The 18,113-nt window shown below is 48.4% G+C and overlaps 1 protein-coding gene across 2 annotated transcripts; it reads right to left on the bottom strand.

Moving 5' to 3' along the window:
* Window positions 1-664: 664 nt before the first annotated feature.
* mnta (MAX network transcriptional repressor a) lies at window positions 665-17,952 on the bottom strand. 2 transcript variants are annotated; one of them, XM_030381222.1, is made up of 6 exons: window positions 17,593-17,952; window positions 14,085-14,742; window positions 13,718-13,759; window positions 13,238-13,349; window positions 4,698-4,890; window positions 665-4,454 (listed from the first exon to the last, which is right to left on the bottom strand). In XM_030381222.1, the coding sequence occupies exons 1-6, from the start codon at window positions 17,663-17,665 to the stop codon at window positions 3,670-3,672; spliced, it is 1,863 nt and encodes a 620-aa protein (XP_030237082.1). In that variant the 5' UTR covers window positions 17,666-17,952; the 3' UTR covers window positions 665-3,669. The 2 variants fall into 2 exon arrangements, with proteins under 2 accessions (XP_030237082.1, XP_030237083.1); XM_030381223.1 differs by lacking the exon at window positions 13,718-13,759.
* Between the last annotated feature and the right edge of the window lie 161 nt (window positions 17,953-18,113).

Genomic DNA, 18,113 nt, shown 5'->3' with positions numbered 1-18,113 from the left:
GAGCATCCGGTCAATTTTCAAAATAAAACACAATACTCAGCTCATGTAACTTCACATCAACATTATTACGTCATGACCGGTGGCACCAGGTCAGCAGTCAATCAATCAAAGGGTCTCAGAGGGTCGGCAACATGGACGACGAGAGACTCATTGTCGAAGTTCAGCAACATGAAGTCATTTATGTACCAAATCATCATTTTTATAAGGAAAATGTCAGAAAGGACAAAGCGTGGCATTTAATTGCAATAGTTTTGGGAGTGGAGGCGAGTTCATTATGTTTAGGATTATCGCGTGATCTCGTGTGAATACGGCTGGCTCGCAAGGCAGCGCTACGCTGCCGTTACGCGCCCGGTATGAATGGACGCAGGGCAGAGGACGCAGCCGTTCCGCGGCGCATACGCGTCCGGTGGAATCCCGGTGGAACCGCGGGATCCCACCGGACGCGTACGCGCCGCGGAACGGCTGCGTGGCAGTAGGACAAACTGCAGTTTGTCCTACTGCCACGCCCCCGTGGAAAGGGTCTATGGCTATCTTGAATACAAGGATGTCATAAATTATTGAAGTAAGAAATAAGTTTAAGGTGCAATAAATGTTTTACCATGTAATGCACATTTTCTAAAGGCCATGAATTAAGATTCAAAACAGCTTTGTAGAAAGAGACGAGTCTTTGTAAACATAATACATTTTATTCACTAGGTATCTTTAGCAAGTTTCATGATGTGCCTTCCTCACTGAATTGTTACATTATGGACAATTTTATTTCATTTTGCCCAACATTTACAGGCAATATACAACTTCAACTTTCTCCATAGGGAAAACACATTTTAAATATAGTGGCTTCAGAAAGTCTTCAAACCTGCTTCAACTTTAATGCATTTCGTTTTTTAATGACAAATGTTATTGCATTTCTTCTTATGGTAGTGATTTTACATAACTTGATCTCAGATTTAGTTTAATCAAATGAAGCTGCTGCCATCCAGCCAGATGCATAAAGTTGAAGAGCAGAGAAAACCTTCAACCGCGACTGTATGTGATATTGATGCGGAACGAGGTCACCCCAGATAAACACTTCTGTACATGGTCCCAGGGGAAATCAAACTAGAATTAAATGTACACTCAGTTCAAATCATTGTACAGGACATAACAGGCAACAGTAAACCTTAAAAATACAAAATATTTTTTGTGTACGTACGATTTACATAGATAACCATATATAACGTTTTTTTAAAAAAGAAAAAAGGGCAAAAACAAGTGAGTGACAGGTGAGCAGCTCGCTCTCCTGTCAGGTGATACATTCAGTTAAGCGGAGGGTCGCGAGGGTCCCTGCAGTAGCGTGGCAAGAACCTGCAGCTGTAAACCCAGTCTGCTCCCAGTGAGGCCCAGTTAAGATCACAGTGCTAGTACTGGAAAGTCTAATCTCGGATACATACGCGGATGGATGTAATGCTATTTAACTGCATGTCCTTTTTAAAGTGCTGAGCATCTTGGTGAGATACGTTTCCCGGGGAAATTCCTGCCTGCGTTTAGGAATGGCATTGCATCGGGATGACTGCAGCCCCAATCGGCCTGAAGCTAGGTAGGTTGAAGCGTGTAATATACGAGTATATTTCCCGCCCCCTGCGCATCCTTATCGCCATATGAGTAGCAGATGATCCTGTGCGCCCAACCAGGTCGAGGTTGTGATGCCCCTGCGTCAGGGCAGGGCGTGGGAAACCCTTTACAAAGACGTCACCGCGAACCAATCATATTAGAGAGTCAATGTGGGGGTTGGGGGGGGGCGTGCTGCATGGGTCTTCACTTCCACAAACATCACCAGTGTAGCAAACATGCAAAAGTAACACGGAAAACACACCGTACCGGCACGTATAGGCCACGCGACACATCAAGACACACTAACCAGCCATTCACAACCCAACCCTACATTTACCAGACCCGACACCGCTCCACCCCCTACTCATTCGCTCCATACAACTAATATGTATGTGTGTGTGTGTGTGTGTGTGTGTGTGTGTGTGTGTGTGTGTGTGTGTGTGTGTGTGTGTGTATATATATACACACACACACACACAAATGGCTTTTGCTATGTAATGAGTGGTGGCATTTCCAAGTTAAAGCTTGTGAGAGTTGAACCATGCAAGACCATTCCTGTATGAGTACAATTTCAGAAAAGTGTGTAGACATAATGTATAACAAGAAGCATCAATAATTAAAGAAAGCTGTACTTGATCTGATAAAGGCGGTTTGCAGTAGCAAAAAACTATTGTTACAATTTTATAACAATCGTAAGCGCTATATGAGGGATTAACATGATTGTCGTTTTATCCAGGACCATAAGTGTTTCAGCTGGACGAAAACACATACACCTTCCAGGACTCCTCGACGCTCCATTCATAACTAAAAACGGCCAACCAATTGGAGACCGGCACCAGAGAACGGAGGCGGGCTCTTACATCAGTAGAAGCACTACAATGAACTTCAAATCCTCTTAACCCTGATTTGGCTGGAGCCTTAATCCAGGTCAGATAACGTCCAGACCCGCTCTTGTTGTCATCCTCCTCATTACCAGCCACGATGGAGACTGGATTATTTGTACTAGCAAACGGTCAACTGTAAGCCGTTTAAATGGCGATGCATTAGCTCAGCCACTGGCAAGTCCCGGCTGGAGATTTTTGATTGACGCTCGGTTGACTACGCTTCGTTACATTCTTGTCATTCTGCACTCCAAGTAAACGTGATGAACCTCAAAATGAAACAGAGGCTTTAGCCTCATTTGCGATGGATTGTCGTAGCTCTCTTAATGCTTAGGCTAGTGCAGCAATTTAACTTCAGGGGGCGCTAGTGCTGTATAAAAAAAAAAAATCTGTCATCTCTGCAGGCTTCTGCAGTGTCCTGTAGTGAGGTCTGTGATCCGGGCCACGTTTTCCCTCTCGCCCCGCGGCCATGTGCTCCTGCTGGAGAGGAGGAAGTCCTTGTGATCACATTCTTGGTGTGCTTATTATGGTGGGCTGAGCACACAGTCTACCCCCCTCACGACTCTGAAGGCCCAGTTCAGCCTCATCAGTGCGCCCTCAAGAGAACCAGTAGTTTCTCTTTTGAGAGAGGGAAAAATGGTGGGTCAGCTATCGTTGTATTCAGGGGCATGTTGTAAAAACAAACAAACACATCAAAGATACGACTCCCCCCCGCATTCAAACCGCTTCGTGAGTACTATTAATGGGGATGAAGTGCACCTCAGACCAACTGATTAGTTAAATGTGACAAACACCATCGACACGATCACCTTGGACAACACACACACGCGCATACACACGCACGGCCGGATCCATCCAAAAGATAGAGCAAGAAACGAAATAGGATTTGCATTCACCTCCGACGATGCCATTGTGAATAAACTTTAGCTGAATAGTCTTTTTGGAATGTTCCACGTTATCTGAAATGGTTGTCGTGCTGCGCCGCGCTGCTACACAAACGGTGTCCGGCCGGCTAGCCGCCTGACCCTGCGTTCCCTCAGCCACGGGCCTGTTGGTCGCTGAGCTCAGAGGCCCGTGGCTCCTCCCACACGCCAGGGGGTCCACAGCGCCCCACCCACCCCCCCCCTGCGCGTAGGGGGTCTCCGGCGAGGCAGCCCTGCTCCTCGTAGGCCTCGGGGCCTCCCCGGGGGGGCTACCTTTAGAGTCGGACCGGGAAGGAGGGCATGGTCACCATGGTGACAGGGTTGAGCATGGCCTGGCCGACCAGCTGCGGGTGGTGGGCCACCATCTGGGCGCCCGTCTGCTTGCTGACGACGGCGGCGGCGGCGGCACCGCCCGCCGTCTGGCCGGGCATGCCGCCGTTCAGCTGGGTGACGGCCACCGACTGGGAGTAGATGGTGGGCAGGTGGGGACCCAGGTGGGCCACGGGGGTCACGGTGATGTGGCTGATCTGCTGGTGGTGGTGGTGGTGGTGGTGGTGCTGCTGCTGCTGCTGGTGGTGGTGACGGTGTCCAGTGGCCAGCTGGACGGCGCCCGAGGGGCCGGACGGGGCCAGGTGAGCCATGTGCTTGTGGCCCGACGCCTGGATGACGTGGTTCACCGCCTGGATGACCGAGGCGTGGGAGGCGGGCGCGTGGGCGATGACGGTGGGCTGCAGGCAGGGCTGGGAGGTGACCACCTGGGTCTGGGCGGGGAGTAAGGCCTGGATGGCGGCGGCGCCGGGGATCCCGGACGCCGCGAGCACCGTGGGCTTGGGCAGGGCCAGAGTCTGGTGCACCGGGGGCTTGTGCTGAATGGAGATGTGTTGGGGGAGGAGCGGGTGGGTAGCGACGGTGGCGGCGATGGGGGGCGGCGGCGGTACGGGGGTCAGAGCGGGGGTCTTGCGCTGCTCCGGTGGCACGGCGCGAGGCACGGCGGGTAAGGCGGTGGGCATCCGGCGAGCCGTCTCTCCGTCCTGGTCCGGGTCGTCGATGTCTTCCCCCTCTGCAACGCAAACACACACAACCCGTTTGAGACAACGTCACAACTACCAGATCGTTCCCAATTCACTCCCTAAAAAATATACATAACTGTAGCCTTTGAGAATGCAGTCAAATTTGAAACGGAAACAAAGGCACTAAAAATGTATTAAAGAAAAAAAAGACGTATTTTAGTCCAATCTTAAGCATACGACCGATGTTTGCATTTTGGCGGGGAAGAGAACCGGTGAGCGAGCGCCCTCCGTACCTGAGGCCGTGGATGTGGAGGCCTGGTCCTCCTCGGGCTGGACCGTCTGCCGCAGCACCCGGTCCACCTCCATCACGTCCATCCACTGGCCCAGCTCGTTCTTCAGCTCGTCCAGCCGCTGCTGCGTGGCGATCTTCTCCCGCGCCAGACGCTCCATCTCGTGCTCAAACTCCTTCTCCTTGCGCTTCAACGTCTGAGAGGGGAGGGAGGAGGCAAATAGGGAGAGCCCTTAAATATGACCTTCTTGAAGAAGGCTCAAACTGTGCGAACTAAAAACCATAATGAACAACATATCGCCAAGACGAGAGGAAAGATGACTTGTGGCGGGAGGGATAGAAGCGAGGCATGAATGAGATTAGGAGAGATGATTCAATCAGAGTCAGACATGATTTGTCCGTCAGTTGTCATCAAATGAGAAGAGATTCACGCCTTCAGTCGGGCCTGCCGCAGAAGCTTTGCATTCATCTCAGGCAGAAAGGTGTGACGACTGAAGTCGTGAGATTGCACGTCTGGACACATGCGGTTAACAATTGTGGTTCCGAGCTCGCAGCCAAATCTGTGATCAGGTGGTTTAGTGATTGGCTGGTTGTCTCTTGCCACAATCCACACTCCACTTCCTCAATCCCGGGGAAAAACAAGCACATGCTTTTGCTGCGTTGTTTCACTTGGTTTGTGAAATGCCACAATGCAGCCAACATTGTTGAGCTTCATTATTCAACATCGAGGTTATAGGAGCACCTTTAGAGTTGATTCAATTCAACCCCTTCAAGGACTGTTGAGATACTTTTGAGACAATATTAAAGTTAGCCCCTAACTTTTTCTTGGTCGCTATTGTTTGCCAAAAGGGTATGGCAAAAATGTGCTTCACCAAACAAGGCGGCTTGGACGTTTCAGGCAGAAAAAAGCAACCTGTCTTAAGTTGGGCCACACCCTTGCGAAAATGAAATGTTTGTTTTGGACATTTGTAGTTATCCACAGATACTGAATATGATCTTTGGTGGCAACTTCTGGAAGTTATAATCCTAGTTAAATAATAGTAATTAAATCCTGATTGAAGGAAGACAACGTTAGAGATATCGTGTGTCTGTGGACACACTATTGTAAGGAATTTGTGAGTAGAAGACCACATATTCATTAGATGGTTAACTTTTCCTTAAATATCTTGTCCAACAAATCAAAAGAAAGCTCAGGCCCTCACTCGAATGTTGACAAGTTCATGTTATTATAGTTTTATATTAACATAGTTCCAATACTTATTTACACTAAATGACCTCACCCCAAAAATAAACCAATGATCCCAGAATGGTGAAATCTTCTAAAGGAAATTGCATAATGATTATGCAATTTCCTTTGGGCCATGTTGGCATGATGGTGTTTTCTCCGAAATAAAATAGGTTAATATAGCAAAATGAAACAAAAACAAAACTCAACCTCAAAACAAAACTCACTGTGGGCTGTGTGCAACCAATACCAAGCATGGAGAAACACATGGGTGTGACAGAGAGGAGGGGGAGGGGGGAGTGGGAGGGGCTTGTTGAGTAGGGGGAGCTTCTAGGCAGCCACTAGACCATGACCCAGTTTCCCTTAACTGGTCAGCTGACACAGGAAAGCTTTACACACACAAGATGGGCGGACTTCCCTAGGCCACAGCAACAGGAACAAATAGTTGGAGGGAGTTTTTGACCAACTGCCGAAGAGAGCGTTACAACACAAAACTATTCAGATTTCCAAAATAAACGACAATATGCTAAATCCATATAGTCACTATGCTCTAAATTCAACATTACAAGGCATTAGAGGACAGTAGAGTCAACTCTACAGTAAAAATATTTAGATTGGTGTAAAAACAAACAAAAGTAATTTCAGAAGCAGTCATTGCGCCTTTAGGAAGAGTGTCTGTGAATGATTGAGCTCCTGGAGCTTTTCTCCAGGAGTACGGTGGTGTGGAGTAGTACAGACTGTTGTACTGTGATAATGAGGGAAAACACTTGATTACAATATTAGCACCACATTATGTCATAGAATTGCATCTTCCCTTCCGCCTCCCCAGTCATTACAGGCTAATAACACCCACAGCAGGTTCCTTTGAGGATATTAGAATGACTACCATTGAAACCACTTAGAGGGGTTACTGTCTCCTGCTCCAGTCTTACAGGAAGTGAATGCAGAACAGAACCACATGTTCACAGGAAGATGGAAAAAAGACAGAGACAGTAGGAAGAGATTCAGCAAACACAATCCGCTGCGTAAGCTGCTTGTGAACACCTCCCGGTGCTGTGCGCAACACTGGTCACATGTGCTCTGAACCAGGAACTATTTGCTTTGAGGACAAACTCCTGACTCACTGATTGGACAACAGATGATCAACATTCCTCAGAGATAAGTAATCGTCCAATCAGGCACTTGGCTAGATGAAGAGGAGGTGTAAGTTGAGGGATTTTTGATTTTTGCTACTGCGAGGGGGCGGGGGCGGGTATGGCAGTTTCCATGGCAACTACAAAGACATTAGCCGAGTGAGCCTTATCATTCACCCCCTTGAACCCTTGAAACTATGCTCCTCATTAGTCCTAAATAATCATGAAAGAAACCCCTATTTCTAAAGGACGACATTCGCCAGGGCACTCCTATGAAATGTTTCCTCAGCCTTAGACGACGTGAAGCATTCCCTGGATGGGATTCTTGGGAGTTACTGGCTTCTGCGTCAGTCGGCACAAGCCAACTGTCTACAGTCCCTGTTTGATCCCTCTCACCAACAGGCAGCGGCACGCAAGCAGTGTGGCGCCACAAACACACACACACACACACTCACACAGACTCTCTACCAGAGCCACCATGTTCATCCCTTAAGTTTTCCTGGCTTGCCCTTAAACACTGATCCAGTGGGAGGTTGGTTGAGTTTCCCTAGGCCTGGACATGTTTAAACGTGAAGTTCGGTAGAGGAGGTTACAACAAATTAATTATCAGCCACGCAGGAACTTTGACAAGATAACTAACAGACATAAATACTTGCATATAGAGATCATTACTCGCACATAGACATTGCTAGTACAGAGTTACGTCAGAGCCATGGCTTCATCTGTCCCGCTACCAGTCTACGTATATGTATTCGTTACATTGATTACCGCTACTGACAAAAAAACTAAAACAACAATGCAGCTACTATGATAAGTAGCGACTCTAAAGGGAGCGATTGACAAGGGGTCAAGGTTCATTGTATAAAAGGATTGCCAGTTTGTTCTTTTACAATTTACATTTGCGACTTACAATTACATTTCTCATAAGAAGTGAAACAATATATCACAGTAAAGATGTTCATAGAACAAAGTGTAAGTACCAACAATCGCTAGGCTAACCCATTTCCTGTATACAGCAGTGATAACAGCTACCGTAGATGCTACACAATTAAGTACTTTGATAAATACAACGTACATTAAGTGCGTACATTAAGTGCCAGGATACAATTGTTTGCGGGATGGACTGGATGGCTATGCAGAGTCTAGGTGAACTCTGAACAGGTGACTTTTTCGTCTTTTGCAGAAGCTGGTGAGCGACTATGCGATCCTGAAATCGGCAGGGAGCTCGTTCAACCACTGTGGTCCCAAAACAGAGAAGAGTTGGGATTTGCTGATCGACCTTTGCTAGCTCTGCTCAGTGGGTTCTATCCCTAGTCCCTCCCCCCTCCAGTGGGTTCTATCCCTAGTCCCTCCCCCCTCCAGTGTGTTCTATCCCTAGTCCCTCCCCCCTCCAGAGCGTTCTATCCCTAGTCCCTCCCCCCTCCAGTGGGTTCTATCCCTAGTCCCTCCCCCTCCAGAGCGTTCTATCCCTAGTCCCTCTCCCCTCCATTGTGATCCATATCTAAACGGCCGCTCTTCCTGCGCAGTAAAACAAGGCCATGTCGTCATGTTTATGTGCACAGGGACAGATTGGATTGTTCATTTATATCTGCACCTGTGTGCGTGTGCGTGTGGGTGTGTGAGTGTGTGTGAGTGTGTCTCTGTGTGTACACGCGTGCGTGTGCGTAAGATAAACAACGTCAGCCGTTGTCACAGGCAATGAGAGTGCCGAGCACATGGCACCGCAGAGCACGGGAGGGAGGGAGGGAGGGAGGGAGGGCGGGAGGGCGAGGAAGAGAGCAGTACAGGCTGTACTCACTGACTCACATTTGCGGCAGCCAGAGACAGGCTGGCTGGGACGAGCTTCTCTTAAAGGGCCAGCAGCGCCAATTGCAGCAGCAGCCGCCGCAGCCTCAGCCGCAGCAGCAGCGGGGGAAGCCACGTTGCAGACATGGCCCTCCGCTGTGCGGCTGACTGATCAGGCCGAGCCGCGTGGAGGTCTTGTGACGCAGCCGTAACCATAAACCCTTGCCTCGTCTGCTCTCGCCTTCTCGCCGGAGCACAGAGCTTCGCGAGGAGAGGACACCTAACAATGAAAGGGCTTGTCGTGGCCTGGTTATTTATTATTTGAATAGACGGAATAGACTCATGCTCTGTCTTCCCAACAGTCAAATGCCTCACTCTGTGGTCCTGGTTGTCTCTATCCTGCTGCACCAAAGGCCTCAGAATAGGATGGGATAACAAACTAGTTTTTTGTTTTATACCTCTTTTCTCTGCTGTCCATTAAGATGATAAATAAGGCAACCGATTTGCAGACACTAAGAACAAAAGGGACCTAAAGGGAATTGAAAGTCAAGCTCTACAGTGTGATAGGCCATCTATATTTGCATTCTTAATGCCCAACAGAAAGGCTTTTTCTTACTTTAAAAAAAGCCTTGTTGACCCACTTTCACTTGTCCTCAGCTGGACTCTTACAAAATAGTAAGGCTGATTATTGTGATTCTAAAAAGATATGTGGGTTAAGGCCTCATTACCTCCCTCAGCCTTTCCCCTAACAAAAGAGAAGACCATTTCCTGCTTCTGGGGAGGAACAAATTAAGAACATTTCCTGGGCTAACTGTAAACGGCTAACCGTTAACTCTGTGGAAGCCCACAAAGAAACAACATTATGCACCACCTTATCCCCCCCCCCCTCCTCTGCCTCCACCCTGAAAACAACATGAAGAAGAAAGAAATCCCCAGCCTTCATTTGAACATGTGGGAACACGTGGAAATGTTAAAAAATAAATATCAGAGAGCCAAGACGGCCTTCCACACGGCCGGATGCAGAGCTGCGTTTGAAAGGAGCGTGATAGAGTGAGTAGTGGGAGAACAGGTTCCTTTGGCTCCGCTGTGGTAAATCAGGCGTGAGCTAGGTAAACGGAGCTCAGTGTTTTTCTCTCTCTCTCTCCCCCCCCGTCTCCGTCTCTCTCTCTCCCCCTCCGTCTCTCTCTCTCCCCCTCCGTCTCTCTCTCTCTCTCTCTCTCTCTCTCCCCCACCCCCCCCCCCCCTCCCGCCATTGTGGCCAGTCCAGCCTGTCGAGGGAGGGAGGGCGGGCGGGGCTGACGTCACGCGGCTAAGGCTAGCCATGTGCTTGTTGCTCATGTGGCTCTGGGAGTGGAGAGTACGACGGGAGGGAGGGCGGGAGGGAGGAATGGAGGGAGCCAGCGAGAGGGGGAGGGAAGGGAGGAGTGTGTAGCGTACGGGCGGGTTTGTTTTACACGGTCAGCTAAAGTAGCTCCACACAGGCCCCGGGAGGGCACCACAGATCATGAGACGTAGGGGTATGAAAGATATGCACAAAGGAGCTGAGGAACCAACCAAAATTAAAAAAAAAGGGACAAACTGCTGCCTTTAAGCACAAAATGGGGACAATGCCTGTAGTTTACCGAGCCAGAACCATACCAACGGTAACATCAGGAATTTAAAACCTTCTTTTGACATTTAACAAATGACTTAGAACTTTTACTGAGTCACTTGCTGCAGCAAAACACAATCCCATTTAAAAAAGTGTGGGAGTGGGTAGTGTCCAGACAATGTCACAACATGACTACAACCAACAACACAAGTGAAGGGCGAATCACGGACCGCACGAGATGTTATCCGGAGCCCTATATTAGAACCTCTTCTACGTCCATTGTCCGGCTTGGCGGACCACCTCTTTCCTCCCCCCACCCAAATGAAAGGGGGCTTTGGAAGTGTGGAGGAGGGAGGACCTGGGGGGGTGGGGGTAGGGGGAGGAGCTACTTGCAGAGCAGACACGCGTGCACCACCACCCGATGTCACGACAACACAGAGCAACCGCTGTGAGCCCCTGAAGACTCAGTTTCTACTCTGGCTCTCCTCCCACGCGTATGGACACCGCCGCCAGCCAATCAGTGGGAAGGGAATGCACCATGTGACACAAGAGTAGGGTTACCCAGCCGACACCCGCCCTTCAGGTTACTGAGAGCCCAGTAACCATGGAGCAGGGATGTTGAAGGCAGGTTCAACCCACTTTGTCCCCATTCAGCTTTGAATAGGTCACCGTTTACACTTCCCCTGCCTCCGCGTGCAGGCAGAGAAACAGGAAAAGGGGGTTCATGATGGAGTCATGGAACATTCTAGCCACAAGTCGTTTTGGTCCCACAGAGAAACAGGGCAGCTCTGAGACTCGTGTAGACGTGCTTTAGGGCAACTATACACCAATAACAATTGGAAACAAACTGCTGGTGCTTTGAAACGGTTCTAGTGGACGGAGCAGTAAGAGAGAAAATGGATCACGACGCTTGGTCCTTTAACAATCGTGGAGAGAATTTGGAAGTTATGATCAGTGGGAGATTACAGAGGACTTTTAAAAGGGTTGGACACCCAATATGTTACCCAATAATATCGTTGAATGTTTGTTTCAAACATGGTCATATTTTCTTCAACATAATCTTTATCGGTGTGAGAAAACAGATGGGTAGGATCCCTTGCATTTGCCAGGCTCCACCAACCAATTTGCACGCGGGTTGCATTCTTTTCGAGACATTGATTGGCACTTTAGTATAGTCTTCGACGTCACGACAAAGGGACACTGGCGGTGAGTGTTGGTGCAGCGGTTGACGTTGATGGCAGCTTCTGCGAAGCGGGTCAAGCCTCTCGGACACTTATAGCATAACACCACGGTGTCTGTGGAAGTGGTGACGAGTGGGGCTCGCTAAGGGCAGCTGTTCATTTTGATGTTGGCATCCGAGAGACGGTTATGCTTTTAGGCCAACTGTGTAACGCCACTGTGTGCGTGGATGCGTTTTAACATTCAAACCCAGCGATGGTACTAGAAAAGTATCACAGAGGGGCCGTCGTCGTAACCATGGGGATAACAACCCCCCCACCGCTTCCCCTCACCGCCCCAAAACACCTGTTCTACAATCTCAGGGTTCAAATTCGAGCTGAAACAGGGGGTTCACTCCCACTTTAAAATACAGATTGAATCGTGCTGACAGACAGGCAGGTCGGGCTGCCAGCCAGGGCATGCCATGTTTACTAATCGCAGAGGCAAAGGGGAGGGGAGGGTTTCGCAAGCCCTACAACCACCACGCTGTCCTAGTTTCACCCCCAAGAGTCCTCCTACGGTCGCTCCACTGTACTTTGTTAGGTTTGACATACAGAATCTATTTGTTGTTTGGGTTTCACGATCAAACCTTGGGTCTCATGATAAGAAAATTTGGTATGAAAGGGGAAGTGGGACATTTCCTGTAGCGTTCTATTATCATACAAGGGTTTGGAAGTAAAAGGTTTAGCTCCGCTTCTATATATAAGCATTGGTCTTGGGCTAATAGCCTACTCATTAATATGTGTTGCAATAACCGTAAAAATAGAAAGCTACGTTCTAACAATCCCATTCATCCCAGCATGTATAAAAATCCTATTTACCCGCTACTTCTCTGTTAAAACATAGGCGTGGTTATCCAAGAAGTATCAATGGTGTTACATTGACCTTTACACCAGTGACCACCAGCTAGGATGAACACAGAGTGGGCCTGCATGCCATGTTAGGCTTAACCGCACGGTGACTCATCCTGGCACACGACTGGTATCCTAATTAGATATAGTATGTGGGGCGTAGGGGATACGAGCAGAGGATACGACAAAAGGAACCAACAGGGCCTCCATTTAACAAATACTCATTCATAAGATAGGACTTACAATTTCAAGTTTCAAATGAAGTCAAGCACTGAACATGTTGTTCTTGCATTTCGGTTCAGACACACAAGTACTAATGGTCCAGCTCTTTTCATGCTCAAGCAAGCATAATGAATCTTTCCAGTGTTGCTCTTTTTAAAGAGCATTGTAGTGGAGTTCCTATCAGGATCTATCCTTGGATAGATGGTACCTTCTCCGAAAGTATGGCAGCATATAAACTACCCAAAAATGGAGAACTCCAGAACAAAATCCTCAAGTGAACTGTAAACAAAACAGGACTATTATGTAAATAACTAAGAGCATCGAGTTCTCCAATTGAGAGGCGAAGAACACTCCCCTCAGCGGTCACAACAACAGAGATTAGAAGGGGCATTTCAAAGAACAGTATTGAAATCAGGGCAATGCTGTTGAGAATCTGCATTTCGCCAACGACTCCTAGTAGACATGGATGTTGTTCATGTGATTGTATGATTCCAGTCAATTGAGCCTGGTGGAACTCACCTGGATGTATCTCAAGGCACTGCGCAGCACACTCAGGTTGGACGTCTTCTTCTCGTCCACGTTTGGGATGTTCTTTTTCAACATCTCAAAGCACTCCTTCAAATGTGCTCGTCTGAGGAGCAGAAAGAACAGACAGGGCAATTGAGCGGGCGGAAAAGGACAGGCCAGATAAATTAGCCAAACATTCCTGACGTGACATTCACTGAATACCACAAAAAAGACACATATTGATTTGAGAATTTTAACATTGATTTGGATCCATGTGTCTAACATTGGAATTTAGTCAAGAGGTAAGAAAGGCCAACATGGGGCAATGGAGGCGGTACACTGACTCTGTAGAATTGAACCCCCATTCATGAAATTAAATGAAGAAATAAAGAGAAGTAAGACCTTGGCTAGCTGTTCTCATCTACACTGGCCTGTGCACAGAGATCAAATCTCTGCATTCAAATGGCACAACAGGAGACAGGTTGCACCCACCTGTTTTTCTCAAGCTTGTTATGCACGTCTCTTGTGCCTGCCCTGTAAAAGCACAAAGCAGGCCAAAGTAAGAATTTGGTGTCCAAACGATTATTACAAAAGAAAATGATGTCCATTACTACTCTCTGTAATCTCTTCCACTCTCTAACTATTCCCATTTTAAAAAAACGGCCTACATAAATAGAGTGTCAGTATTTTTGTTGTTACTATTACGATTAGGATTTTGCAGGTTTGCTGGCAAACCACTATTTGGGGCACACATGTTGTCACTATGACCCAATCCTGAAGTGTAATCAAATAAAAGCCCTGGCTAGCGTAATAACAGCTGATTAGCACAGCAAGCTATGTAAAAGGCTCCGGTCTTTACCCTCCAGGACGCTTCTTGTTGTCCAGGTGTCGGCCGTCGTCAGGAGGGCTCCCCCGGCTGTTGGGACTGGTGGGCAGTGGGGCCTGCGGAGGCCCCGGCTGGGGCAGTAAGGGCTGCTGCGGCTGCTGCTGCGGCGCCGTGACGATGGAGCCCGGGTACCGCTGCAGCGGCGGCGGCTGGGCGGCGGCGTGCTGGACCGTCAGCGGCGGGAGAGGGTGATGATGGTGGTGGTTCTGGTTCGAGGGCGGGGGCTGGTAGCTGGCGGTCGCCAGCGATGACGGGGAGGGGTCGGGGCGGGGCTGCGGCGAGACGGGAGGCGGGGCTCCGGCGCCCTCCTGTGGGGGGGAGTAGGGGTCCCTCCTGGGGGGCGAGGGGAAGTGCGGCGCGGCGGGTTCGGAGAGGCTGGCGGGGAGCGGGGGCGGAGGAAAGGGTGGACACGTGTGGGAGGCGGTGACCACGGGGATGACCGTGATGGGCGGGGGCTGGGGGGGCAGCCGGTGGGCCACGCGGCGCTCCTCTGCTTTGGCCACATGGTGGACGTGTTGGTCGTGGTGGTGGTGTTGGTGGTGGTGGTGGACGGGGGAGGTGTAGACGAGGCTGGAGTGCCGGTGCTCCGCCAACTGCTCCAGGCGTAGCTTCTCCTTCAACTCATTCTCCTCTGTGGGAACAACATGGTGGCGTTAGCAAACGCGGCCTCGAAAAAATAAGACCTCACGGCAACGTTTACGCCGAAGAATAGTGTAAATGGCTGTGGAGATCCTTTAAAGCGGATGTCAGACAACGAGGTTGTGTGTTTGTTGTATTCATGACGGTGATGTGATGTCCATCTGTTGTACCCGACCCAGAGCGCCATGTCACTTAACCTATGACTCGGGGGACATAGAAAATGACTTGTCCTGTTTTGCCTTTACGGACCGCTGACCGCTTTGGAAAATCACACGCATAATGCAACGTCAGCCCAGCGGTGGGGAATGGACCTCCTATAAATCAGTGATGCTCTTCAGAGGAAACCACCATTGCTGACTAGTTGATAATGCAAGCGTTTGGTCTCAGGTCAGGCTCTGTGGCAGCGACAGAGGTGGGACACCAAAGAATCAGTCACGATTTGTATTAGAACATGCATAGTAGTAACAAATGTTAATGGCACCACTTTTAGCATTTCCTTTCATGGTGCATCACTGCTACATCATCCTTTGCAATGCAATATGTTCTAATAACATTCAGAATGTGTTGTCATAGGACTCTTGGTTGTGTTGTGTATAAAGTGTTGATACCACCCTAACATCAACACACACACACACACACACACACACACACACACACACACACACACACACACACACACACACACACACACACACACACACCTTTCAGGTCACTGGCAACATTTCCTCATCATTAACGACATATTAACACGCAAAGCCCCAGCAGGATTGGGCAAGAGAACACACATTCTGCGAGGAACGGTAGCATGAGATCGGCGTGGTCTGGGGTCACGCCAGAGACAATGGGGGATGAGCTCAATAGGCCCTGATTTTCCATCAACGTTGGGTCATCCAATCACATTCAAGAGTCTCCTCCACTCCTTGTGGGCTTTCCCTCATCACATGTCTGAGGATGCTGGGAGGAAGGGGCTGTACTGTTGCCATGGTAGCGGACTTGGAAGAATTAACAGACACGCAGAGCGACGAGGGGTGAAAGCAAGGGTATTCTCGGCATTCCAGACAATAGTTCTGCACCCTGCAGTTAAGAAAACTAGGAGGAGTGAAGTCACACGGGACAAATTGTTTCCTTTCCCTACAATTCTGCAGTAGCAGCTTGCAGTGGTAGGCCTATATGCAAAACCATATCAGATCATAAATATGGAGGATGTAATGTCTTGAAAAAAATGGAATAGATAGAAATCAAGGCATGATGCCTTAACCAAATTAGACAATTGATATCAGGGGATATAGCCTATGCTGAATGGAAATCAAACTCCTTTATCATGTGCTTTGCTTATGCTTACTGCTTTGGTATAGTTAACCCGGCAACTCAGTGTCAGGTAAACTACTTATGAACTCCTAGTGACGTTATTTGCTTTTCCACCAACAGATTCTTCCAGGAAATGATCGCCACCATATTTGGCTGCCATGGGCGGTTAAGAGTACAACGTTTTAAACCTCTTTGTTATTTACACTTAAGGACTGGGCTTAGTTCAACTAAACACAGATGGTTTGAGGAAAACACAACACAATAGTTTCTCACGGATAAGTGAAATGTTGAATGTCAAAATCCACTCCCCTGAATAAACAGATTGCTTTGTTCCTTTGAGTTCTAATTGAACGACTAATGAAGGACTAGTCTTACAACAGTTCTATCGGTAATAGCTGTTGATGTTCATCAAACACGCCTCGAATAGAAGCACGTAGAAAGATTTACAAAAACAAGTAGTACTCGCTGTCTTATATAAGTGCAGAGAAGGGGGGAGAGGGGGTTGGCCCACTTTCCTCCCCGTTTTCTACTGAGAGTAGGAGAGTCTACAGAGAGTGGGAGGTGACGGCTCTACAGAGTGGGACGTCTCTACTGTGCTAAGAGACTGCTCTCCCTTGTCTACAGAGCAGTAGGAGGGGACTGCGCCGAGCGCTCTCCCAGAGCCGGGGGCAGGAGTGCCCAGCACGCACGTGGTGAGGTGGGCGGTCTCTCTAAACTCACATAGATAAGAGGCGTGGTCGGTTCGTACACGTCATCGACTTCTACTCAAGATATCGTAAATTATCAAGCTTTATGAGCGCTCACAACACCAATACATAGTACGAAAGACTGGTGCGGGGGTGGGGGTCACGGAACGCTGCACCACTGTGTCATATAGAAATCCGCATCAGCGTATAGGATCAATCGATCAAAGACACGCACTAGGGGAAGCCTGGGGGGAGCGTCATCTGATATCCCTACTAGGTCAGGTCATTATGTAAAACGGGATGGCATTCCGGTCTGCCACCGCCCTAAGTCGTCTGCTTCATATCATTTAAAATGTGTGGTAGTAGAACACGAGATAAACGTAAAGCCTTCTCGAATGAGGCGGGGATGTGTGCATCCTGGGGATCATTTGAAACGTAGTGAAAGGTTCCGCATAGTAAAAGAAGCGCCGTGACTGTAGACGCAACGTGTAACCATGTCATGTTCAGCGCTGCAGAGAACTGTGCCTTAATGTTTCTAATATAACGACCCCGTTTATACATGTGTGACACGCGAAGATCCAATTGAAACATGCAGCTAATCCGCATATATTTCAAACGAATGTGAAACTTATACGACCGTATAGGCTGAACTCTGGTTGTATTTTTGCCAAAAGCATTTAATACAAATGCAACAAGCCTTCACTACGGCGTAACCGTTGAATAGGTTTTACTGAAATACACCTTACACGTGAAGAGGCAAGTTATGCATTACAGGGCACAGTATCATTTACACATTTTCAATTAAAAAAAATGCATGAGCGTTACAATTTCCTGCACATTACGCTTACCACGTGCTTTCTGTTGTTGCTGTGCTTGCAATTCCAAAAACTTGGCTGCTTCCAAAAGCGTTTCGATGCTCATTTCTTTTGTGATCGAGGTACTGCGATTTTCCCGAAAAATCGTTAAACGACGATTAGATACGTGGGATCCAACAGAAAGGGTCCAGTCTGTGGGGCTGAAGAGGATGGTCGGATATCCTTCATAAAAAAAAAAAACTCTTCCACATACGTAGAAGAGTTACAACAAGATGGCGCTTAAAGTATGAGGGAAACAAATAAGGTTTAGAAGCAGAGCATGTGTGACCGCCCATAGACGTTTCCCTCCCATGCTGCTCGGGCGGTGCGACGGAAAACCCGGAGGCTAAAATCCATGGATGGACTTTGAATTCATAGCACGCGCAACGGATATTGTTCTGGACTATCTGGACCCACAATAATATTACATATTTAATGCCTCCATTTAAGCATAGAAATCGATTACATCAATAATATTGCGCGGGGTAGAGGAATAATTCCCACGTGACACTGAA

Source organism: Gadus morhua, chromosome 16, assembly GCF_902167405.1.
Source record: "Gadus morhua chromosome 16, gadMor3.0, whole genome shotgun sequence".
NCBI classification, from domain to species: Eukaryota; Metazoa; Chordata; class Actinopteri; order Gadiformes; family Gadidae; genus Gadus; species Gadus morhua.
This window is presented reverse-complemented; position numbering and strand designations above follow the sequence as displayed.